The 26,385-nt window shown below is 46.5% G+C and overlaps 1 protein-coding gene across 7 annotated transcripts in view; it reads left to right on the top strand.

Annotated features, from left to right (window-relative positions):
- The window catches only part of BRD8 (bromodomain containing 8), a 483,292-nt gene that overhangs the window by 379,899 nt on the left and 77,008 nt on the right, over nt 1–26,385 (top strand). For all 7 annotated transcript variants that reach the window (XM_086931819.1, XM_086931816.1, XM_086931815.1 and 4 more), the window contains 2 exons: nt 21,541–21,609; nt 21,918–22,095. In XM_086931819.1, the coding sequence (XP_086787945.1) occupies nt 21,541–21,609; nt 21,918–22,095 (247 nt within the window). The remainder of the gene's footprint in view (nt 1–21,540; nt 21,610–21,917; nt 22,096–26,385) is intronic.

Genomic DNA, 26,385 nt, shown 5'->3' with positions numbered 1-26,385 from the left:
ATGCTTCGCAAATTCTTTCCCCTGCTTCCTAGAGAGGCAAAGGAGACTGTTGCGCGAGCGCTTATTCTGTCCAGGTTGGACTATGCCAATGCATTGTTCAGTGGAATCCCCTCTTACCTGGTAAAACGCTTGCAAATCATCCAGAACGCGACAGTCCGTCTTTTATTCAACATTCCTAGATGGAAGAGCGTTCGCGCGGAGATGCGCACACTCCACTGGCTCCCGGTTGCACAGCGCATCCGGTTTAAGTCATTGGTTTTGGCGTTTCGTGCTATCCATGATCAAGGCCCCCAGTACTTGAGAAAAAGATTCATTAGTTACGTCCCCACACGTACTCTGAGATCCTCCACTCTGTTTCAACTATCCCTCCCCCGTTTTAAACGTGCCAGACTTGGTGGTCAGTCGATTGCGGTGGTCGTGGCTCGCGCCTGGAATGCTCTTCCTTTTCACCTGCGCTCCACACCCACTGTAGCCGCATTCAAAAAACTTCTGAAGACACATCTGTTTAACAGCGCTATTTAAGAGTCCTTTGTTTTTTCTTTGAGGGTCGGTTGTCTGCTTTTCTTTCTCCCGCGCCAGGATACTCCCCAGTAGCAGAGCGCGCTATAAAATAGTTTATAATATAATAATTGGCTACTACCCTACGCTCCCCTAATTCCACCAGATTCATTATTTAGGGGAGACCCTGGCACCAGAAGAGCAGATCTTGATGGCCTGAAGAAAGAAGACGTACCAGAAAAGTCGCACAGCAAGAACAGAAGACCCAGCAACTGACTTGGCACCAACCATAGTATCTGGCTCTATGGACATTAGGCTTAAATTCACTGTAGCTGGGCATGGGGATGTCTGATAACAATGAGAGAGTTGTTTAGCCTTCAGTAGCTCATGATGATTTTCATTGATCAGAAGTAGCTCTCAATACAGAAAAGGTCTGGACATTGTATTTTATAAGCCAAGGTCTTGTCTGGAGACTTTGTTTGTTCTCTACAATAGGGCTTACTACTTTGGATGAAGCGCACTCTTTAAAATCTATTCAGCCTTGCTGTGCATGTTTGGAAACATTGGCAGGATTTGATTATTCATTTGTAAGGGCGAAGTGTTTCAAGTAATAAACATAACGTCCTCCTCCTTCCCTCCCTGAACTGTACAGCATTGGTGCCTGCAGGTCTTTTAAAAAGAGTATGGACAGGGGATCTGGAAGTGATGACTTGGATTGCTATATCTCCTTCTCTGTTCTCGGTCTGCCTCTAAATTCTTGGGCGATATTACTAAATGGGAAGGGAATAGGGATGGGTAAGGATGGATTTAGAGAGGAACATGGAAATGCAACACATTGCTATTCACAAACTGAACTTTAAAGTCACCACAGCTACAAGAGACCCGAAACAGTCATATATGTACTCCAACCTTGCCTCGGAGTATGTCCAGCACCACACAGAGCCACTCGCTGGTGTGTGTATGTATGTATGTATATATATATATATATATATATATATATATATATATATATATATATATTCACTGAAAAAACCATAGGTTATAGACCATATATAGTTAGGAATTCGCATTTACAAAACCTTATTTTACTCACACAAAACCATTGAAATTCCATATATAGTTAGTTGCACTAACTATATATCGCGCACCCGCAATCCACTGCTGATGATGTCACATATTACATCATTCATGACATGGTCAGTGACATCACTGATGACATCACTGATGACATCTCAAATGACATCACTGATGACATCACTGATGACATCTCATTTGACATTACTGATCACATCACTGATGATATCATTCATGTGATAATACGATGAACCTCTTCAGACTCTAATATAACCTTAGATACAATCAGTGTAAACAGACACTCACAGACTGTCACTCATCCATGGAGTTACTCACACACCTAGTCAGTCATGCAAAGAATCAATCACACCTCCATTTCCTCAACTATACAGTTATACAAACTTTACTTATTCAAACATATACTAACAAATATTTACTCTCTTATACAATCCCTGATACAAGTTCACAATGATCCATACAGCCACTCACACATTCACTGGCTCTTATGCACAGTTATTTATATATGTCAACTCTCACATGTACTGTGTTTTACATATGTACTTACTTTGACATGTAGCACTGAGATATCCATTCACTCACCAATACACTCATGCACACAGTCAACCGCCCATACAGCTGTTTCCACATGCACTTTTGAAACCATACATCTAGTGAATCAACTGCTCACACATCTATGCACAGTCATACACCTCCCAGCCACCCACACACACACTCAGTCTCCCATACAAATACTTGGGCAACCAATCAATAACCCATATAGTTACTCATATAGCTACTTATCAACACATGCAACAGTTTACAGAACAACAGACATAATGATGCACAAATTAAGACAGTTTAGTCACTAACCCATGCACTCAGTGAGACACATTTAATCACTCACTCATACAGTCAGTCATGCACCTACTAAATCCTTCATCCAGACACTTATACATCCACTCATTCTTCAATTTGTAAGACATATTTTAACTTTACAGAAACATACAGTCACTGGATGTTGTCATTAGTGATGTCATCAGTGATGTCATTTGAGATGTCATCAGTGATGTCACTGACCATGTCATGAATGATGTAATATGTGACATCATCAGCAGTGGATTGCGGGTGCGCGATATATAGTTAGTGCAACTAACTATATATGGAATTTCAATGGTTTTGTGTGAGTAAAATAAGGTTTTGTAAATGCGAATTCCTAACTATATATGGTCTATAACCTATGGTTTTTTCAGTGAATTTTCAAGGTTTTGTAAATGCTAATTCCTAACTATATATGGTCTATAACCTATGGTTTTTTCAGTGAATTGTCAAGGTTTTGTAAATGCTAATTCCTAACTATATATGGTCTATAACCTATGGTTTTTTCAGTGAATATATATATATACATACATATATAAACATATATCATCTGTATATCTATATAAATACAAACATAAATGCATGCATACATATACTTATATGCATACAGATGCATGTTATTTACATGAAAGTTGAAAAAACACTAATAAAAGCAAAGCTAAAAAGCCACCTCATTACAAAAAGAATGGCTTTAACTTAAACGAGGGCGAGATCTATTGCATTTTCAATTCTTGTTTACTTTGGTTCCATCAAGAAGGCATTCAGATGTGTCACACATTTGCCATAAATTCTGAATGTTAGCACTCTAGTTGCACATTAGATCACTGTAGTAAAGCTACTGCTCACGAGGGACGTCTGCTGCTGGTATTCAAAGTGCATGTTTCAGTCTGCATGTCAGAATTTTTTTAATTAAATAGAAGAGGATTTGAGAAGTCACTCAAAATGATCCCTAATTTTTCTTTCTGAAGCACTAATCATACTTTCTATGGCAAAATTAACCCCCTCATGTTGTTCCTTTTTAAATTGAGTGTTTTCAGACTTACCACTTCATTCCAATCAAGATGGCTTCTGGTGTGCCATACTTTTGTCATAAGTAAGACTGTTAGCGCTCTAGTTGTTCTTTAGAACACTCTGGGACATTCTGTAATTGGGCTATACTTGGGGTACATCTGGGTGATATTTGGGCTACATTTAGGCTCTTTTGTCTCTGGTGGCCATCTTGGGAGACTGTATGTCAGAATGTTTTAATGAAATTGAAGAGGGTTTGAGAAGTCACTCAAAATGTGCCCTAATTTTTCTTTCTGCAGCACTAATCATAATTCATATGGCAAAATATACCCCCTCATTTTGTTCCTTTTTAAATTAAATGTTTTAAGAGTTACCACTTTATTCCAATCAAGATGGCTTCAGGTGTGCCATACCTTTGTAATAAGTAGGACTGTTAGCGCTCTAGTTGTTCTTTAAAACACTCTGGGACATTCTGTCATTGGGCTATACTTGGGCTACATCTGGGTGATATTTGGGCTACATTTGGGCTCTTTTGTCTCTGGTGGCCATTTTGGGAGACTGCATGTCAGAATTTTTTAATGAAATAGAAGAGGATTTGAAAAGTCACTCAAAATGTGCCCTAATTTTTCTTTCTGCAGCACTAATAATACCTTCTATTGCATAATATACCCCCTCATTTTGTTCCTTTTTAAATTAAATGTTTTAAGAGTTACCACTTTATTCCCATCACGATGGCTCCAGGTGTGCTATACCTTTGTAATAAGTAGGACTGTTAGCGCTCTAGTTGTTCTTTAGAACACTCTGGGACATTCTGTCATTGGGCTATACTTGGGCTACATCTGGGTGATATTTGGGCTACATTTGGGCTCTTTTGTCTCTGGTGGCCATTTTGGGAGACTGCGTGTCAGAATGTTTTAATGAAATAGAAAAGGATTTGAGAAGTCACTCAAAATGTGCCCTAATTTTTCATTCTGCAGCACTAATCATACTTTCTATGGCAAAATATACCCCCTCATGTTGTTTCTTTTTAAATTAAATGTTTTAAGAGTTACCACTTTATTCCAATCAAGATGGCTTCAGGTGTGCCATACCTTTGTAATAAGTAGGACTGTTAGCGCTCTAGTTGTTCTTTAGAACACTCTAGGAGGCTGCAGTAGAACACAAAGGAATCAACTGACAGTCTCTGTCCTTGTTGGATGTACATGTTTTACTGAGAATGTCAGACTTCCTTTTCACATGACTGAGAAAGATAATGTGAATTTACAGAAAATATGCTTTCAGTTTAGCTTATAGATCCCCTTCCAAACCACTGTGGGAAAATCATGAGATATTAGTTTTCTTTCAAACAATATTCATGATATCACAGCAGAAGGTTTTTTCACATGGTAAAATCACCTTAGAACCCACCACAATTCCTAAAACGAGTATGGTACCATCAACAAATGATTTATAATGTAACTAAAGTCCTAAAACCCTCTATTAACTACAATGCTTTTTAATGAGGTGCTATCATGTATATTGGTCCCAAGATGGCTGCCAACACTTCTTGGATGAAGTGCTGACAGCCAATCAGATCAGATGTGTGGTTAGGCTCCGCCCAGATATATATCTTTTTTTGAACCTAAATTACTCAAAATCCACTGGAGCAAATATATTGAGACCGAGCAAAGGCACGTCGGGCTAACAGTCCCTACAATTTTGCCAAGTTTCGTGCAAATCCATTCAGCCGTTCGAGCTAAAAGTGAGGCCAACCGCCCTATGGAAATTAACATGGGAAAAATGCGTTTTGGGACCCCCCTTTTTTCTCGGCCCCCCCTTGATGAAACCCCCCCAAATTGTCAGGGGCTGCTCAGAAACAAAATGTTCCATTTTCCTGAAAATGTCAGCCAATTCCGTCCACAAACGCCAAAGTTATTAGACATAGAATTTTCAAAAATCCCATAGAGAAAAAATCCTAACTATATATACCTACTGGCGACCGCCAGTAGGTAATATAATCGGATTACTGCTTAAACGCTGTCTCCAGGAAATGCTTTGCAGCAAGCAGACACAGACCCAGGTTTAGTGCAAGAAAATGCTTTTGCGTTTAATCGGCCATTACGTGTTTCACCACCGAAGTGGCTTGATCACATATATATAATTTATTTTTGATGGCATGTGTGGCTGTAGATACACATGCTTAGCATAGGTCCGCCATCTTGTGTTGGGCTCGGAAGTGTGCAAGTTGTTTTTCTTCAAAGAAGTCTTTTGAGTCACAAGGTATAGTGACTCCTCCTTTTCTTTGCAGTGTGCATGGTCCTCAACTCCATTGTTAGATTGTTTTTTCACGCCCGGTCAGGTTCGATTGTGTAATCCTCTGTTCCATCTGACCTTCGTCGAAAAGCTAGTATTTAGGCCTCTAACGTCTGTATTGTTATCGAACACGCTTACTTATAGTACACATTGGTTGAATATCGACACTGATGCGTTCCAGCAGACCAAGGCCCAGAGGTCCTTCGCCCTTCGAGGCTGATTCCTCTTTTCTAAGTTCCATTCACGTTATGCCCAGCTGGTGATGGAACAGACCACCTTTGGATTTTACCCAGGCTGCCACCCCAAGTTTCCACACACTGACTGTTGGACTTGGCCCTTTTTGGCTAAAGTTCCCTAAACATTTTGCTTCCCCCCAGGCCTTTTTTCTGACATAGTGTTGCCAACTTAGATGCTTTGGGCACTTTGCCACTGCTGATCAGTGTCAAAGTGCAAGTGCTTCCTGTGTAAAGTGTAATGGTAATTGGTTGTCCATGATTGGTATGTTGCCTTACTAGTAAAGTCCCTAATAAAGGGCACTATGTGTGCCAGGGCTAGTAATGCATATGCTACTAGTGGGCCTGCAGCACTAATTGTGCCACCCACACCAGTAGCCTTAAAGAGAGAACTCAGGCCTGCCATTGCAGTGCCTGCGCGCAGTTTGTTAAACTGCCATGTTGTCCTGACAAGTGCACCCACTTGCCAGATGTTAGCCGTCCCTCTCTATGCACATTAGACACCCCTATGGTAGGTTCAAGGCACCCCATGGACAAGGTGCAGTTCATGTGAAAGGTAGTACATGTACTGAGGTTTGTACCATGTCCTGACAGTGAAATACTCTCCATTTCTTTTTTCACTGTTGAAAGGCTGTGTAATATGTTTTCCAGCCTCTCTTCCCAAAGGCTTAAGATGGAGAGGTGAAGTTTAGTATGCCTGAACTCACAATCTAATAACAGATCATTTTATGAAGATGGTTTTTGCATTGTGTGTTTAGGAAACACTCTTTTACAAGTGGCTGGGTTTTTGTGCTCTAACATTTCTGTGTGTCTCCGCCTGGTTGTGGATTTGAGAGTGATAGGATCTGGGGAATGTCTAGACCCAGGGCAGGAGGTGAGTCAGCAACAGGCTGACCTGCATCTGGAGTGTAGGGGGAAGGAGTAGCCCCTAGAGGTGAAGAAGCCTGGGTTGCTGCTATAGAACAATGGTCCCATCTCCTCCTGAGTGATTGAGAATCCAGACCCCCACTAATCAAAGGAAGAAGGTGTCACTGGCAGGGAGGCACCCAGAACTGGTTGAACATGTAAATGTAAATGTAATGTAAATGTATAGGCATTTATATAGCGCACTACTTACCCGGAGGGTCCCAAGGCGCTTCGACCGCTGCGAAACCCTTCCTGGCTTCCCTGAGAGATGGTCCCTTGGTCAATTCCCCCCTGAACACAGACTTCAAAGACATTTAGGGGTATAACTATGAGAGCTGAAGCCCCTTAACATTGAAATGGAGAAATGGAGTGATCAAGACTGTAAAGGATTGAACCACTACGTGGTCAAGAGGAACCTCTGCCGAGGAAGAAACAGCTGAAGAGACTGAAGGAAAGGCCTGACCCTTGCTGTATGTTCTGGGGCTGGCCTGCAGTTTGCTGCTTTAACCAAGGAGAGGCTAAAGGGACTTTGCTGTGTGCTGTATCCTCCTGCTTGAAAGGACTTTGCTGTGTGCTGTGTCCAGAAGTAACTTATCCCCAAGGGCCCGAGGTGAGCTGGCTCCCTGTTGCGGAAACTCAGGAACACAAAGGTTTCCAGGAGAGTCTCAGCGACGCTGTGTGCGTGTGCTTTTTGCGTCCTGAGACCCTCGTAAGAATTGCCCTGTGATCGTGGGCACCGGGAGTCCAAGTGAGTATCAGCAACGCTGTGTTTGTGTGCTTTTTGCAGCCTAGGCCCTTAGTGAGGATTGTCCTGTTATTGACCACCCGGAGTCCAAGTGAGTCTCAGCGACGCTGTGTGTGTTCGCTTTGTGCAGCCTGAGAACTTCGAGAGGATTTCCCTGTTATCGTGCACCGGAGTCAAGTGAGTCTCAACGACGCTGCGTGCGTGTGTTTCGTGCAGCCTGAGACTTTCGAGAGGAGTGCCCTGTGATTGGGCACACCCAAAGCCCAAGTGAATCTCAGCAACGCTGTGTTTGTGTGCCTTGTTGCAGCCTGAGATCTTCGTAGTATCAGTGGCCTGGACCGGCAGCCCCAGAGGAGCTGAGCCGCCGGCCCGAGCCCGCCATTGCCAGAGCGGTACTTCGAACCAACCCCGACGATGGAGGGCCCGAGTTCCACTGCCCTGAATCAACAAGTTGCATCAGAGGACCAAGTCGCAGGAGGAGTAGAGGAGAGGAAGGTCATAACCCCCGGTAACGGGCGCCGCAGAGCGGGGCGGGGTGCGGGCTCAGAGGGAGACAATCTCGGCCTCTCCCATTCCTGCAGCGGGAGCCTCTGTATCGCGGCCCGTACTTGCCAAGAAATGGCAGTACCAGTGCCGGAGTGCGGAGCTGCACTTTTGGTCTACATCATACCTGTGTGGGGGTATCTGTTGATGGAAGCTGACTGCGAGTCCGCACGAGCGGCGGAGAGACCGCCTAAGGCACCGTGATCGGTGCTGGAGTGTATTACGCTTTGCATTATTTCTGCCTTACGAACTACCTGAAGTGTACTACGCATTGCATTATTTTTGCATTAAGAACTACCTGATTGTTGTAATACGCATTGTATTATCTCTGCATTACGAACTACCTGAAGTGTATTTCGCATTGCATTATGTTTAAAATGCAAAGTGCCTGATTCTTGCCTTACGAACTGCATAGCATTGTGTTAGGACTGCAGTGGCTCATTTAGAATTGCTCATTAATATCGCAAGAACTTATAAGGGCTGGCTGGCCTAATAAGCGGCCATGAGGAATATTACAAATAGTCATATGTTGGATTTATATAATGTGGTCTCATCGTATATCTTTTTATATAGATTTATACTCGTCTTTATGAAACTCGTCGGGTGGAGTCCATTTGTGGTGTCATCATTGGGTTACTGAGAGCGTGGTTGCAAATACTTTACACACTTGCCTTGAAGATAAGCCTGGCTGCTCGTGCCAAGCTACCTAGGGGGTGAGCGGGGGCTATCTGAGAAGGTGTCCTTCCTTTCCCTGACGTGGAAGCAAGGGTCCCTATTTGGCCTAAGGTACCTACATCAGCCAACTAGCAACCAACAGGTCTAACACCGACCAACACCTCATGTATAACTCATGCTTGTTGCCCAATCATCAGTAATCCATCTGTGAGGCATGTAAGTACTTCTGATCGAAAAAAACGCTGCGAGATCTGCACCCAAGATGAATCGAAATGTCCAGACGAACTGTTGATGACAACTCCAGATATTTTTCGATCCGAAGAATGGCAACACACGGCACAAGCTCAGACTTCGGCAGCGGATGAGGGATCCTTCTCCCAAGTTTGGGGTCCAAACTCGAAATTGAGGACCAGGAGTAATGTGCTGCAATCCATCGCAATCCCAGTCTCAACATACTGTCCCAAAGGGTCAACAGTCTGGCTTAGACCGACCGAAGCCTTTGCATGGGCTACCACTGCTTTCAGAACATGGTTGGCACTGAACAGCACTACCATAAGCACCTAGCTCTGGCTCTGCACCCAAGCAACAGCATAAGGCCTATGTCCCCCAGTCATCGGCCTCAAGTCAAGACTCGGAATTGAAACCACAGCACCAAAACCTAGCAGCGCCTCTGCACTAAAATCAAGACCTTTGACACCCAAAACATCAGCATCAAAAACTGCTTCACACCCCGAGGCATATACTTCGGTCAAACAGAAGACCAGCTCTGAAACTGTGGAACCGGTACTTGAAAGGTTACCAGAACATCTCAATGCCAGACAAAAACAACTTTTGATTCACCCAGACACTGGGAGAACTGTAGCTTTGTCTCAATAAAACAAAGAAAAGACAGCAATGATGCAGCTGACTTTTGAGTAGGCATTGGACAGCCCCTGCCTACCAAAGCACATGAGAAGAGTGGATAAGGCGACTAGTGCACCACTCAGACCACCACCAGTGACACACTCGCCCCCACATTTATCTCCTGCAGACTCACACTACTACCCAGACTTTCAGGAACATGGGGACCATCTGGATGATGGGTACTGTAGGAAAGTGACCCTTTTTGACATGGTCACCCCCATTTTTTGTGCCTGGTCATTTTATTTTTTATTTATTTTATTTTAAAAGTTTTATATAGCGCGAACAAGATCTTCGCAGATATCAGAGCGCTTTACATAAAAGGGTACATGAGGGAACATAGTCAAACAAGTAAATCAATAGATCACACAGTACAAATAGTACAAATAGGTGACTGCAAAGCCAATCATGTGGGTAATAAGACAACTCATACAAATAAGTAAAGGGGTCAAGCATGTAGTACAAATCGGTGCAGGGTGTTAATAGGGTTCGAGATAGTAGTTCAAGTGTATTTAGCCATGAGGATAGCTTTTACTTCTTTTTTAAAGAGTGTAGTGGAGGAGATCAGCCTGGTTTCGGGCGGGAGTGAGTTCCAAATCCTAGGCGCCATTCCTGAGAAGGAGCGCTTGTATGTTTTTTCCTTCCGGAATCCTCGAGGTTTCAGCAGAAGATTGCTTGTGCCTCTCGTGTTTCTGATTCCCCCAGAGATTGTCAATTTCTGAGCAAGGTAGCCGGGTGAGTTTAGGTGTACCGCCTTGTGTGCCATGCAGGCGATTTTCAGATGTATTCTGGCTTCAAAAGGCAGCCAATTCAGGGATTTCAAGTCAGGGGTAATGTGGGAGTGCTTTTTTGACCCAGTAATGGGTCTCGCTGCAGCATTTAGAGAAGCTTTTAGTGGTGCGGTTGTAGTTAGGGGGAGTCCGCAGAGGGCGGTGCTGCCGTATTCAAATCGTGGGATGACTAGTGCTTGTACTGCAGTTTGGAAGTCTTTGGCTGGGAGGTAGGGTTTAAGTTTCCTCAGAGTATTGATCTGGAAGTTCGCTCCCTTTGTTGCCTTGCTGATATGTTGCTGCATGTTGAGATTGGTGTCGAGTGTTATGCCTAAAGATTTTGCTGAGTCCACGATGGTGGGTTGGACATTGAGTGCGGTTAGGAGTTTAAGCGAGTGTTGAGTGGTGGATATCTTCGCTGGAGGTGAGATCAGAAGGAACTCTGTTTTCAGGGCATTGAGTTTGAGGTGATTGTCGGCAAGCCAGGATTGGGTGCATCTGATCGTTGAGTTCAGGAGCAGGATGTCATTGGGTGATTGTAATTTGAGGTAAAGTTGGGTGTCATCGGCGTACATGTGGAAGTGTACATTGGATGCTTGTAGCAAGGTGGTGAGAGGTTCCATGACTAGGTTGAACAAAGTTGGGGATGGAGAGGATCCTTGGGGGACGCCTAGCGTTACAGGTATTGGCGAGGACATTAGGTTGTTGCTCTTGAATTTCTGCGACCTGTTGTGAAGAAAGGAAGTGAACCATTTGAGGACAGTTCCAGATAAGCCCATTCTTGTGTTTAGTAGTTCTAGTAGATTCTCATGTTTAACGGTGTCGAATGCTGAGGAGAGATCAAGAAGGATGAGGAGGCAGGTGTCGTTTTGGTCTAGCATTTGAAGTGCGTCGTCAATTATGTGAGTCATAGCAGTTTCTGTGCTGTGTCCTGCTCGGAAGCCTGACTGGTGAGGGTTGAGGAGATCGAATTGCTCAATGTGTTTAGTCAATTGTAGTTGTGCGCATTTTTCCAGCAGTTTGGCGAGAGTGGGGATATTGGTGATGGGACGGTAATTGTTGAGATCAGAGGGGTCGGCTGTTGGTTTCTTTAGTAGAGGTGTGACCTGACCAACTTTGAGGGAGTCAGGTATGCTTCCTTGTTGGAGAGAGCTGTTGATGATTTTAGTCCAGAGAGGGAGAAGCAAAGGGGTAAAGTCTTTTACTGCGAAGGCAGGGAGGGGGTCCGTGAGGTGATTGGATGGTTTCAGGGTGCTGAGTAATTTGCCAATTTCTTCTTCCGAGTATGTGCCAAAGGTTGACCATGTAGCATTGTTTTTTGGTTCAGTGGGTGCTAGGCATTGGGGTTTGGAGTAGAGGCTTGCGTCAATGAGGAGATCGCTTTTTATTTTGTCAGTTTTTTGGATAAAGAAATCAGCGAAGTCTTCACAGGAGGGTGCCTCACGCCCAGTGTTGAGTGGTTGTGGTTGCTCCTTGGATTGTGACTTGATTAGCTCAAACAGTTTTCTCGGGCGTTTTTTTGCTTGGTTAAGTTGGAGGCTGAAGAAGTCCGATTTTGAGCGTTTTATTTTCCTGAAGTAGGCGTTTCTCTTTTTCTTCAGATCTTTTAGGTGCATTGCGGAGGGAGCTGATCTCCAGGTCCGTTCTGCCATTCGCATGTCTCTTCTATCCTCGTTGAGACTCCCGTCGTACCATGGTTTGGAGATTTTAGTAGAGACTCTTTTTAGCTGCATAGGTGCAGCCTCATTAATTATAGAGGTCATAGCGTTGAGATAGTGGTCAGTCAGAGTTTGGACGTCCGTGGCGCCTGCAGGTGGGAGTAGGAGATTGCAACTGTTAGGGGGCAAAGAGCCTGGGTTGAGCTTTTTCGAGTCTCTTTTCCAGACTTTGGGCTTGGAGAGTTGCGCCGGGTTGACTTTGACTTTTTCGTTGATAAAGAATGTGATAATATGATGATCTGACCAGTCACAGGGTTGGATGGATTCGAGTTGGATAGAGTCCTCTTTGGAGATAATCAGATCGATGGTAGAACCTTTCTCGTGGGTCGGGCTGTTGCATATTTGGGTGAGGTCAAGGGCATCGAGGAAATTTTTAAGACTATTTACCACCGCGTCGTTGCGGTCATTCCAGTTGGAGGTTGAAGTCACCAAGGTATATTTGGGTGAGCTGCCGTCCGGAATTGGTTGAGATCATATCCATGATTTGTTGGGAAAAGGTGAGGTTGTCCCTGGGTGGGTGGTAAATGCTGTGAAGAGAGCATATCGGTTTGCCCTCACTAATAATGTCGAGGCAGATGTATTCCCAGGATGTTGGGGATGGTAGGGATGTGGAATTGACTTTCTGAACAGAGAGGTTGTTCCTGTAGATGCATGCGATTCCACCACCTATTTGGCCTGTTCTGTCAAGCCTGATAATGTGGTAGTTGGGAGGAACCAGAATGTCCATTATGGGTGTCGAAGCTTCAGTTAGCCACGTTTCAGTCAGGATGATTAGGTCAAGGTCCCGCGATAAGAGGAGCTCAGCAATGGCTGCTGAATGTTTCGTGGCCGATCTGCAGTTGAGAAGAGTGCATTTGAGACGGGGTGTGTAGAGGGTGTTAGATGGTTCTAGCGAGAGAGGGACTTTTCTAAGGTTATTGGGGATGGAGAATCTGCTGTTTAGTGTGGGTGGTCTAAGGGGATTTGGGTGTATCGTGGGAATGTTGCGGTGTGGGGTGCTTGTGTGAGTTTGGGGGGCTGGGTCATAGGAGCGGAGAAGGGTGAGTGTGTCGAGGTCATAGGAAGAGTTGTGGGTGCGGCGAGGGCGGTTGTTGCGATTAAGAGCTGGGATTGATGTCAGATTGGTGGATAGCTGAGTGCGAGAGTTAGTCGGAGGGGTGGGGGACAAGTTTGGCGGGGAGGTGTAGATGTGTGAGGGGTCGCAGGGGCGATGCGGGGGACGAGGGCAGTTGCTGCGCCTATGAGCAGGGATTGACGCCTGGTGTGGGGCGTGATGAGGGTGGGAGTCCGCCGGCGGAGTAGGAGACAAGTTGGGAGGGGGGGTGGAGGTGGGTGGGCGGTGTATGGGGTGTGTGGAGAGTAGTTCTTTGATGGCGTGAATGTCTTCTTTGATCTGAGTGAGGGTGGCCGTGATGTATTCCATCGTAGGGTAGGTGGTGGGGGTGGGAGTGGCAGTCAGGGGTGAATGGCTGACCAGGGAATTCGTGTGCAGGTGGGAGGGAGGGCTGGTGTTCGAGCAGGTCTGCGTTGTGTTGGTGTGCGGGGTGGGGTTAGGGAGGCGAGAGGTTTTGGACGGGAGGGGTGTGGATGAGGTAGGGAGGAAGTTGGTGTTATGGGTGAGGGCATTGGTGGTAGGCGGGGGGGTCAAGGTGTAGGCTGGGAGACTGGTAGCCGTGGTGGGGGTGTAGGGAGGGTAATGGGGGCTGAGAGTAGGAGGGGAAGTGGGATTGGAGATGGTCCTGTTGAGGGGAGGGGGAGTTAAATTAAGAGAGGGGGTATGTTCTGCGAAGTTGGTTAGAGGGTAATGAGGACTGAGAATGGGGGGGGATAAAGGGGGGGAGTTGTCGGAATGCATGTTATTCTGGTGCTGGACTAAGTTAGGTGTGTTATGGGTGGGAACTGTGCTGTCAGCGGCAAGCGGGGTGTTAATGCCCGCTGTAGGTGTGATAGGAGTGTTGAAGGTATGTGTGGAGGTCCGCAAGTTGGTAGAAGGGGCGGGGGAAAGAACGGTGTATGAGGGGGAGCGATCTGTGTCTGTGATTGAGTGCTGAATTGGGATAGTGGGGTTGTGGGTAGGGGATGGGAGGTCAGGGGTGGTAGGTGTGTCCCTGATTGAAGAGTATGTAGCTGTGAGGTCATGGTTGGTGGGACTGGGGGAGATATGAGTGTTTGTCCGTGAATTGGAGAGGTGTTCTTTGAAGGTGGGGAACATGTTGTCTAGCAGTTCCAGGTTCCTGTCTGTGGATTGTGATAGGACAATCCCGTTATTGTAAATAGTGATGGTGGCTCTGCCTGGTAAGACTTGGGATGGTGTGATGGAGAGAGTTAGGCTGTGAGCGGATTTTCTGGTGGAGGAGACGGTGAGTAGGGTGAAGAACGCTTTTCTCCATTGAGCTCTGCGTGTGGTGTGGAAGATGATATCGGTGTTCAGGGATCCATTGACCGGGGAGAAGTAGGTGTCAGCAAAGGGCGTTTCCGAGTGTGACCTAAGGAAGTTGTGTTTAAAGCGTTTGGCGGCTTTTTTGGTGAGTGATGGTGGGTAGTTGATTTTGTATGTGTGTTTGCCGATGGGGTCCATGTTGCGTTGAAGGATTAGGTGGGTATGGGAGGATGCACTAGTGCACTATAGTGGTACCAATGTGCAGAAAAACAAGTGTGCAGAAAAACAGGTGCATACAGTAGGTTACACAGTAATAAGTTATAAATTACCATAAAGTGACACTAGTAATCAACCAGCATATCCAGGATATAAGAGTGAGCAGTAGGGCAAATACATACGGTAAATTGTAAGGTACAAGGTGTAAGAATAGGCATAATACTGATAGTATGTAAGGGTAGGGTACAATGGGAGAGTGCACTAATGCACTATAGTGGTACAAATGTGCATAAAAACAAATGCGTACAGTAGGTTACACATTAATAAGTTATAAATTACCAAGGTGGCACAAGTGATGAACCAGTATAGCCAGGATATAAGCGTGTGCAGTAGAGCAAGTACATACGGTAAATTACAAAGTACAAGGTGTAAGTGTAGGTACAATACTGATGTAATATAAGGGCAGGAAACAAAAATATACGTAGATACGTGATACGTAGAAAAGTAGGAGTGGGTGTAGGTTGAGGAAGTGAGCAGGATAGTGCAGAATACGGGTGAAAGTATAATACTGATAGAGTGTAGGAGCAGGATACAAATGCAAACACCAATTTACATAAATCAAAAATCAAGAATCAACATTGACCTTAATTAGCAACCAAGTTATATGAGGTAGCAATCTGTGCATTACAAATGTTTAAAAAATAACATGTAGAGGTGACACTAGTGAGCAGCAAGAGATATATGAGGTAGCAGTCGGTGCATTACAGGAGAGAAGAGTGAGAATGGATGCAGTTTGCAGAACTGTGCAGAATAATGCCGAATAATGAAGAGGTATATGATATATGAGGTAGCAGTAGTTGCCTATCAGGATAGAGAAGTGGAGATAAGTGCAAGTTGGGAGAATGTGTAGCCATCTGTGCAAAACAAATGTTCAGAATATAGGTATATGTATAATACTACAATAATAGGTAGACATTCTTTCACTGTAGTCTAAAATACTATAGTCCAATAGAGACTAGTCTAAAATGGTGATGATGTGATTTCGACTGGAAGTGCATTGGGTTTCTGCTAACCAGGTCCCCAGTGCCAGATCTCTTCCCCCAATTGGCAATTTCTGTAATATTTTATAAGTCCCTAGTAAATGGTGTCCCTGGTGGCTAGGGCCTGAGATACTAAGGAGGGTCCCCACAGGCTGCAGCACCAGTTGTGCCAACCTAAGGGACCCCTCACCAAGCACATGCAAGACTGCTGCTGCAGGCTGTGTGTCTTGGTGGAGACAAAAGTGAAAACACAACATGTCACACATCCCTGTGTGCCATGTCACCTGCCACTGCATGTGATACGTGCCATGTCACCTGCCACTGCATGTGATACTTTAAAGTCACCCCTACAGCAGGCCTAGCAGCTCTAAGGCAGGGTGCTTAGTACTACATATGAGGACATACCTGAAGGAACAAATATGACCCTGTGCTGGTCAGTTCCATTGCTCCCAGTACAAGTGACCAGGAAAGCCATTTTAGAACATATGCTGGACACTGGTGAAAACAAGTTCCCCAGCTACATGACGGCTTCACTGAAAATAGAAATATTTGATATCAAACATCTCGTATTGGCAAACCCCCACTAATGCCAGTATTGGATCTACCTATACATGCACCCAGAGGACACGTTAGAAGTGCCCCCTTAAAACCTACCAGCCTATGGTGTGCTTGCTGACTGGTTTCTACCAGCCTGCCACCTGAGACGCTTTTCTGACCTCCTAGGGTGAGAGCCTTTTGCTCTTAGGAGACCCAGAACAAAAGCTTGTTCGGGAAAAGGGCGTTACACCCCCCTCCCACGGATGACCACCTGATTAGCCTTCTGTAGTAATCAAAGAAGTCTCGTAGACAACTCTTGTAGTTGGTGGTTTATTCATCAAGTTACAGCTTAGTTCTAACATATGTTCCAATATACGCCCCACCAGGTGCAGCCTCCTTGCTGCTCAACCCATCATCTCCAACTGAACTCCCTTCAAGTACAAACATTCATAACATTCTAATGACATCACATTGGCTGAGCAGCAAGGCATAGAACAAGGGCAGGGAGGATGCATTACTTAACAAGCAGATTACAACACCTTTCTTGTGCAGTAAGCCGCAAAGGACTGCAGCCTTTGAAATGCGCATCTGGCTCCCCGTGACGGGACAGGAAGCTGACATCTTTGTCCAGGAACCCCTTGGCACCTGGACAGGCAAGAAAATTAGCTAGTCCGGTAGGCATGCCACCTCCAGGCTAGTACCACCCCTAAGATGAGCTACTGTGAGGTGGACACGACTTTTCAGAAATAGTTATCTTTATGATGCATACTTAGCAATTCTGTGACAGGGTTATGCCCACCTCAGAAGTGGTCATATAGGGGGTGTAGTGATCACCAGGATCAGTAGCCCACTGGCTACTACCTTATACTCTCCTAAATTCAGTATTGAGGGACCCCTGCTCCAGAGAAGCAGATCCTGATGACCTAAGAAGAGAGAGGACACTGAAGAGCCACAAAAGCAGGGAGGAGAGAAGCAGCAGCTGACCTGGTACCAACCCTGCTGACCAGTCTGCATACCTCGTCGAAAACTGCGCCAAAGTCAACTCGTCCTGTAGCGGTTGACTGCAGAAACCTCGGAGGACTGCCTGCCTTCGAAAAAGACTCAAAACCCCCGTGAACAGCAGACCTGTTCTGAAGAAACTCTAAAAAGAGAAGACTCTGAGGCCTCTGCAACCACCAAAACCTGACACCCAAAGTCACCACTGCATCCGTCACCTTGGCCTGAGTTGAAGTGGGCCACTGGTGTCAACAAGCTCCCCCAGCCCTCCAAATGCCAAGTCCATTGTTGTTTCACCCCTTCTAGACTCCCCAACATCGCCTGCAAACTCTGCAGACAATCCCCCTCAACCGCAACTACTCCGGTAAGGAAAAACCTGATGCCTAAGGACACCCCTGCACCCGTCACCCCAGGGCCTTGTAGAAGAGGACCAAAAGGTGTCCCCCCATCCCGAGCAGTTCAAGGCCGAAGACCACTTGCTGGTTCAGCCTAACTGGCCTCATGCCCAGAGTCTGCAACCTCTTTCCGCAGTGATCGATCTCCTTTGAAATAGATTGGGCTCCCAATGCTGTTTTTCACCCTGCACATGGCCGCCTGTGCCGCTGGTGGTGTACCGTTTGTGCTGCTTTGGACCTTGCCCACAACTCTTTGTAACTCCTGGAGATTGGTCTTGTAAGTCGCTGTACTATACCTGTTTGCGGAACTTGTTCTTCCTTCCATAGGATAACATTGCAGAAATCAAAAATTGCAGTGTCCACTCTATGAAGTGAAAAGAATTTATATTTAAAAACTTACTTATCTGAATAATTTTTCTCTGATGACTACCCCTATATAAAGATACTTGATATTTTAATAAATTGGTGTGTATCTCCTTCTTGAGTCGTGTGCCATGTCTTGATCATTGTGTATATTTGCGAATATCTTGTACTCCTCTGTGTTAAACCTTAGGCTGCTCAACCACACTACCCTCTAACAGAGCACTTTGGGATTGCATAGCAAGCCCCGTCCTCCATAAGGGAACCCCTGAACTCTTTAAATGGTATATCAGATTTTTTATATATCAAATAAATAGCCAGCTTCCTACATTCACCTAAATGCTTCTTTAAGCAGGAATGCTTTCCTATGGGAAAAAGCATATATGACATACAGTTACCTGCAATAGGTTTCCAGGGGTCCCATTCAGCACTTAAGGTGTTAAGGGGCCAAGGTCCGAAGAACCACCAGCAGTTAGTCTTTACTTGCCTGAGCGTCTAGTGCAGGGGTGCTGTCCGGGTTGGTAACTTTGCACTGTACACCGAAGGAGAGAGCAGGGCACACCTAGAAACAGGTTGCAGTGGGGAACTTGGGGACAAGTCCGGAAGCTCCCAATGGGGGGCTCGGTTCGTGACGGTCCAGGGAGCAAGGAAGCACAGTCAGTTCTTGGGAACCCGGGCTGGGGCCCTCAGATTCAGAGTTGTTAGATTAGCTGGTTTGTGTGTCAAGGGTGCTTACGAATGTCGGTTTTGCCGGGCGAGGTGGACAAAAACAGGACAGCTGGGCCACTCAAAGTTGTTCTCTTCAGTGCTGATGTCCCTCGACGGCTGCTCGGTCTTGGAGTCGTTGGAGTCCGGATTGTACTCAAACAGGCTTTGGTTGCTGCAAGGGGTACGGTACCCCAGGTATTGGTGCTGTGTGGCTCTGGTTGGTCCTGGCATCTTATCACTTGGTGGAGAGACAAATCTCACTTTTTGGAGCACGTCAACCTCTTCCTGGGCGGCTGCAGGGTCGGTGGAACCGGTGAGCGGCAGATTAGTGGATCGAACTTTGCTGCTTGGTGCCTGCAAGCTGCAGGGGAGTAGCTCCTCTACTCCAAGGGAGATTGCAGGCAATTGGCAAAGTGCTGGCAGTCCACCGGGGTTCTTGGCAGATGCACAATGGCAAAATGAGTCAGTTTGTCTCCATTGTTGGGGCAGTTGCAGGTAGGCAGTGCTTGGTGTTAAAAAGTCTGCAGTTGGTCCACAGTTCTCTCTTCTTCGCTCTTCTTTGTCCTCTTCTTCTTGTGACCATTAAATCTGAGTTCCTGGTGTCAGGGGTGCCGCCTAAATACTCAATCTAGGGTTGTTACGGGGAGGTTACGGTAGTAGCCTATGGGCTGCTTACCTTTGGGGTATCTACACCCTCTAACTGACCATTTCCTATGGGAATTGGGCATAACCCTGACCCAGTATATCTAATTTCACCAAAAACCAAGGTGGTGAATTCTACTTTTCGTGTTCACTTCAGGTAGCCCACCTTAGGGGTGTAACGGGCCTGATAGTGAACATGCCTCCTCACTAGCTACTTGTCCCCACGTGTGCTAATGCCAAATGGGCCCCGGGCAGTGGGCTGCATTTACCTTGTCTGGGGGAAGCCAGGGTCACATATCAAAGGAGGCAGACCCTTTGAAGCCTCTTACCTTGATGTACTGATTACTAGCCATCCGGCTTTGAGGAGGTAACAACACCTCTGACCAGAGCAGGCATTGTTTCTAACCTCAGAGTGTGGGGGGGTTTTGCCTCCAGGGTGTCAGAAATGTGTCTGTGATGGCAGGCTAGTCAATACCAGTCATCCAGCACACTAGAGGCTGGTAGGATGTTAGGGGGCACCGCTAAAGGGCCCTCTGGGTGCATGTCATAAGAAATGTAGTACTGGCAACAGTCCATATTTATCAAGGTAAGATGTTTGGTACCAAACACCATAGGTTTCAATAAAGTCATCATATTGCTGGGGGACCAGTAATAACCAGTGTCCAGTACATATACTTAAGATGGCTTCCCTGTTCAGTTGTACCATCTAGTAATTGAACTAGACAGCACAGGGTCATATCTGCTCATGCTGATAAGTCCTCACATGTAATATAATGCAACCCCGCCTTAGGGCTATAAGGCCTGCTGTAGGGGCAACTTACATGTATTACATGCAATGACTTTTGCATGGTACTCAGTGAGTGTGTCATGTCATGTTTTCACTCATGGTTTGCACCATAACGCGCAATCTGCAATGGCAGGCTGCATGCAATTTGTATGGGGGGTCCCATAGGGTGGCATAATACATTCTGCAGCCCTTAGCTACCCTCTTTGGTACCCATGCCCTAAGTGCCAAGGTTACCACTTACTAGGGACTTACAGGTGTGCCGAAGTGTTTGCCACTTGTGTTACAATTAGACCATTTTACCATGTTTTAGGGAAAGAGCACTGTCACTGGCTCCTAGTTAGCAGGGACCCAGTTCATATTAGTCAAAACACATCAGTACCAGTGGCAAAAAAGTTTGGGTGACCATGACACAAAGGGGCATTTTCCTACAAATACTACAAAGGAAGTTAGAAACGTTGGGGTTCTTGCTGGTGTGTTGTTCCCTCCATGCTTGAAGGGTTGCACAAATTCTTGTTTTTAAACTTTTGATAGAGGATTGATCCATAACTGTGAATGGGGAGATGCTGGGGTTAAATTCCCTAGAAGAGAGCCAGAGTGAAATACTATGGTCATTGCATCATTGAATTGTTCAAAATAAGGGGGAGTGAGAAGTTAGGTATTTGATTTAGAAATGCTGGGTAGGAAGTCGGAGAATGCATTTTGTAAACATGAGTTTAGAATTAGGATGGGAGAAGTATGGCTGACAGGTATAAAAACATGATCAGGTGGTGAGTGAGTAATGGAAGTAGTGGAGGAGCAAATGTTTTAGATATCAGAATCAGATTAAGTAAATGCCTGTTAGAATGTGTAGTGGATGAATGCATGTTTTGTAGTTTTGATGAGCAAGAAGCTGGGTCGATAAGACAATTTTTTGCTGAATGCTCACGTTTACATTAAAGTTGCCATGTGTAATAAGTTGGCTAGTGAGGGGTATTTTCTCCAATAAGTTGGGTAGTGAGAGGTATTTTCTCCATATACTTAGTCAAGATCATCAAGAACCAACATATCCTGGTGGCCGGTAGACATGAACTTTAGTTTTAGTTCTGTCTTTATAAGTGATGTATCTTTGTATTATCCAGGAACTTTAACCTTCCCTAGAATGTGTCTGTTCTCCCGTCTCATTATTGAATTGTGACCTTGTTCCTTACTTCCCCCCCTTTGACCCCCTCCCCATGATTGTTGTCTTTGAATCCACCATACAGGTATGCCAATGTGTTCCTACAACCTGTTACTGATGACATCGCCCCTGGGTACCACAGCATTGTCCAGAGGTAATATAATGTGCAAGACAAAGAAACTTAGTGGGGTCCAGAAGGGTTAATGAGGTTAGAGGGAAGCCTTATGAGGGCGCTCAGTTGTGGGAGATTAGGAGAGCTTCTTGCTCCAGTGCTGAAGTATTGGGGGAGGTGGAGGTTTTATTTGAGGGAGTGGGTCACTAGACACACCCTCCTCTGTGAGCTCAATAGAGTTTAGTTAGGGAAACAAAAAGTACTGTGGTTGCTGGGTGGAGGGGAATTTTTAAGGTAAGGCGTGATCCAGTCATATGTGACCTACAGTTTTAAGTTTGCTTTGTGTTCAGGCCCATGGATCTTTCCACCATCAAGAAGAACATAGAGACGAGCTTGATTCGCACCACGGCTGAGTTCCAGCGTGACATCATGCTGATGTTTCAGAATGCTGTCATGTACAACAGTTCAGATCATGACGTCTATCACATGGCGGTGGAGATGCAGAGAGACGTTCTTGAGCAAATCCAGGTGAGAAAAAGCCATCCTGTGTGTGTTTGTGTGTATACATATGTGTGTATTTATGTAGTATGACTCTTGTGGTAGTGTATCAGAGCACAGTATATTTAAGGAGGTTGTGGAGATTATTTGAGGTTACTTACATGAGGAGAGAAAGATTAGAAATGTTCTTCAATATTAGATCTAGGCTTTCAGAGACAGTGTTTTCAACCCACAAATGGATCTGTACCTAGAGCATTCACCTCCAGATAGTTATCCATGGTCAAAACCTTCTAACTATTGAGCCATCACTGTCACTTGAACTAGTCTCAATACCGAAGTGAACAGAATAGTTTTTGCAGTAAACTGCTCACTGCAAAGCCACGCTCATCATAGTGCAGTGACAACTCACATAGGTTACCAACAGTATAATGCGTTTGGTACAGTATTGAGTGGTAGTTGGAGTACAGCAGAATATATCCTCCTGCAGCTCTGCTATAATGTATTCCTTAGCTACGAGTGCATCACTGACCTTGCAAAAAAGAAGCTGTTTCCTCCTGCCCGCATAATCCAAACATATATAAGATCTGATGTAGTGAGGACTGTAATTGTAGCTACAGCCGTTAAGAAGGTGGTGAATGTGTCAAGTGATGCTCCTCCTGGCAAGGAGAGCAAAACATTTGACACAGTGGGTATGATTATGGAGTACCTCCACTGCCTCCTTGGGGAAAGACAAGTCCGAAATGTATGAAGAACTAGGCTAAACTTTATTGAGGTAGGACAGTAATCAGCCTTCCCACTAAAGGCACAGATAAAAAAAGTACTTGCCCTCTGAATTACTCTCCACCACACGCCAAACCTCCTCTGAATTACTCTCCACCACACGCCAAACCTCCAGTCTCTGTGTTTGAGTGTACCTCCTTGCAATAAGGCTGGGCTCTGGTGTTTGGCACCTATTGTCCAGTGGCTTGCTCATGGTCAAGTCCATTATAGGAAAAACAGAGGGCAGGTTAGAAAATCATTCAGGATAGGGAGGCAAAGCTTTGCAAATCAGAGAACTTTGGTCCCGTTGCAGACCCACATAGTCTGTCCTCTATGGACACTATTCACCATTCACACTGTATTGTATTGCATTGCAGCACTTTTATAGCGCTTACTACCCCTATGAAGGGCGCTAAAGCATGCTACACTGTTTAGGGTGTGTGGTTTGAAGAATATTGTTTTTGTTTTGATACTATGTGGAAAGTATTCCATATTGTGCGTGATGACCACTGAGTTGCAGTTATCGTGTTACGAATGCAGCACATTGGATCATGAAGGGTAAGAGGCAGACAAGCACTTTTATTGTCTTCAGCATGCCGGTAGCTTTGAACAACTACAGATCTCTATATGGTATTTTATGTGATACATTGTGCTTATCTGGTTACTTACTGCACGAGTTATCCAATCTGAGATTTTGTGTATAGTTGTGGCCCGAGCTGGCATGATTGGAGAGGGAGAGAAGTGGAGAGAGTTGTTGGGATGGACTAGTTTATTATAATCCCATATCTGAGTGTATACTTGGGATTTATAGAAGCAGTCAGCTTGTGTGGATATTTGGGACATGCAGTGAAAGGATTATATTTAAGTCCTCCAAAATTGCCCAGTAACGTGTGACAGATCTCTTAACCTCCCACCCTCCATCAGCTGCATGCACTCCCACACTGCATGCACTCACATATATGCATACTCACAAGTAACACCACACACTATATTATATACACCTTTTATGTTGGGGTTTGTGGTAGGCAGCCTCTCCATCAGGGGTGCAGGTAAAAAGGCTTCTAATGCTCAAATACCATTTAATTGCTACCATCTGACAGCCAATCCATACCCTGAAATGATGCGACAGTAACCATCCTCTTTGTGGGAGGGGGAACTTTTGGTATACCCCTTTCCAGCAGAGCCAAGACTCTACTATCATAAATCTAGGAGAACCTCCAGTGAAATCACATTTTATTGACTTCAATATGGGAAATATAGAACAGGCCGAAACAAACCAAGCAGGGTTTGAAAGAGGCAGCTTTTCCAAGCCATGTTCGGACCTCTGACCTTTTAGGGATCCGTCATCTTTTGGTGAATTACTGTGTCCTTCCGGGGTATACAATATGCAAATAATATGCATCTGTCATGGCAACCAAACTGAAAAAAACATTGTTATATGTAAGTACATTTTTGGTATTACACGGTGTACGCAAATGTTTTCTGTCTGTTTTCACAAATTTTCCATTTAACACATCTGCAATTGATATATCTCCACCTGTTGCAGCCTAGGACCCTTTGAATATTTGTACTTTGTGATAATGTTCATTATGTATATACACTTTATCATCTGATATAGACTACTAGCTGCAGATTCCTTCACGTAGAATTTTTCCTAGGTGTGAGACTGGATCCAGAAACTTTTCTGTGCGCCGGGGCGACATCACGCGAATCCGCCCAGGCGTCGTCCGCGTACGTGACGTCAGCGAGGTCACATAAGATCCGCCCCGGCGCGCCTACGTCAGTCTTTTTTCCTTTTCCGCGTGCAACGCGGATCCGGTCCTTGCTACGGGCCTATTTAGAGCCCCTTTTCTTCCATTTCTTTTTGGTGGAACCGTGTGCGAATGCCTTCGGGCTTTAAAATTTGCACGTTTTGTGGGCGTCTCATGTCGGTGACGAGCCCTCATCTCATTTGTATGTGGTGTTTGGGGGAGGGTCACGGCACCACTGATTGTGTGGCGTGCCAACAGTTGAAGCTGAAGTCGCGGCGGGAACGCCGGATGAACCTTCTATTGGCGCGTCTCTCCAGGTCGACGTCCTCCCCTCGGTCTGCTTTGGCGAACGGCTTCAGATACGGCCATGGTCGTCGTCCTCGCCCTTCTCCGATGTCACGTGAGCGTCGATCCCTGGTGGGTAAGTGTCGCAGTTTGTCCCCGGGGGCTGTTTTCTGGCCTGCCGGGGGCGTGGACTCTCCGCGGGTGATGCGGCCCCACGTGGCGTCCTATCCACCGTTTCCCGGTGTTGGGGCGTCGAGAGTCCAAATGGAGTCAAACGCAGCAGCTTTGCAGGCCTCGCTGGCGTCTCCTCCTCCTTCCCCTACTGGGGCGTCAGTGGATCCCTCTCCCTGCGCAGGACCCTCCACGGCGCCGCCGGTGGCTCTGCCCCGGCGCCGACTGGTTCGGATCCAGGCTTGGAGGATCGGGTGCTGTTGGGGTGCGGCTCCTCCGGGGCACCTCCTTCAGGCCACGGCGTCTCTGCCTCGCCGCAAACTCCCGCGGGAGTCCATGTGGTGTGGCAGGAGGTCGCCGGGGCCTGTGTCGCATCCCCAAGCCCCTCTCGGCCCTTTAACAAGGTGGTCCTGTCTAAGGCCAAGGTGACGCCGCTACGGCGCCGGCAGCAGGTGCACTGTGCAGAGCCACAGGGGTCTGTTGACCCTCCTCGTCCCACTCCGGGTCGAGGCCGGGGGAGGACCCCTTGTCCCTCTCCGGGCCCCTGTCGTCCCTCCCCACAGGCGGCTGCCTCATCGGAGGGCGATTCAGAGGTTGAATCGTCCCTGGCACTGCCTCATGGGTTGCCGAGCGATCTACGCCTCATTCTGGGCGGCGGCTGGCGGAGGGCTTCGTGTCACTCCCCAGGCCTGTCTCTTTTCCCCACCCAGGTGGCTGCCTCGGCGGGGTCAGGTCGGCATCGTTCTGGCGTCGCCCCAGGCCGGTTCGGCTCCAGCTCCACTCCGGTCTCCCATCTGGTCTCCGGTGCGAGGTGACTTGGAGGAACCTTGTCCAGTAACGCCAGATGGTGCCAACGTCCTGCCTCAGGCCGCGGACTCTACAGCTCCGCGCAGGGGCCGTACTGTGGATTCATCTTCGCACGCTCCTTCTTCTCCGGAGGCAGCCTGTTTATTGGTGTCATCCTCCCCGCAGACTGGTCGCCGTGTGGTGTCTTTTTCAACGGCGTCGAAGGGTGGCTCCCCGCCCTTCCTGAGGCAGAGGTATTCGTCGGAAGAGCTGCAAGTCCCTCATTCTTAGGTTCCCTTTGACTTCCAGGTATGGCCCTTGCCCGTCCTGCTTGGCCTCGGGGACGGCCGCCTTAGTTTGCAGCTGTCGCCCACGGAGGAGCTGCTTTCTTCACCGCGGGGCCCTACGGAGGCGGGTGCGGCCTTCGCTCACGCGGTGCCCACGGCTGTGGGCATCCTGAGCATGAGTGATACGGTGACTCACTTTCCGGCGGTCCATCTATTGGAGGTCCTCCACCAGGGCTCTGGTGGGAGGGAAATCTTACTTCCCTTTGAGGGTTCGCTCCTTT

Source organism: Lissotriton vulgaris, chromosome 7 (assembly GCF_964263255.1).
Source record: "Lissotriton vulgaris chromosome 7, aLisVul1.2, whole genome shotgun sequence".
Lineage (NCBI taxonomy): Eukaryota > Metazoa > Chordata > Amphibia > Caudata > Salamandridae > Lissotriton > Lissotriton vulgaris.
The sequence above is the reverse complement of the archived record's forward strand: the minus strand, read 5'-3'. Positions and strand labels throughout refer to the sequence as shown.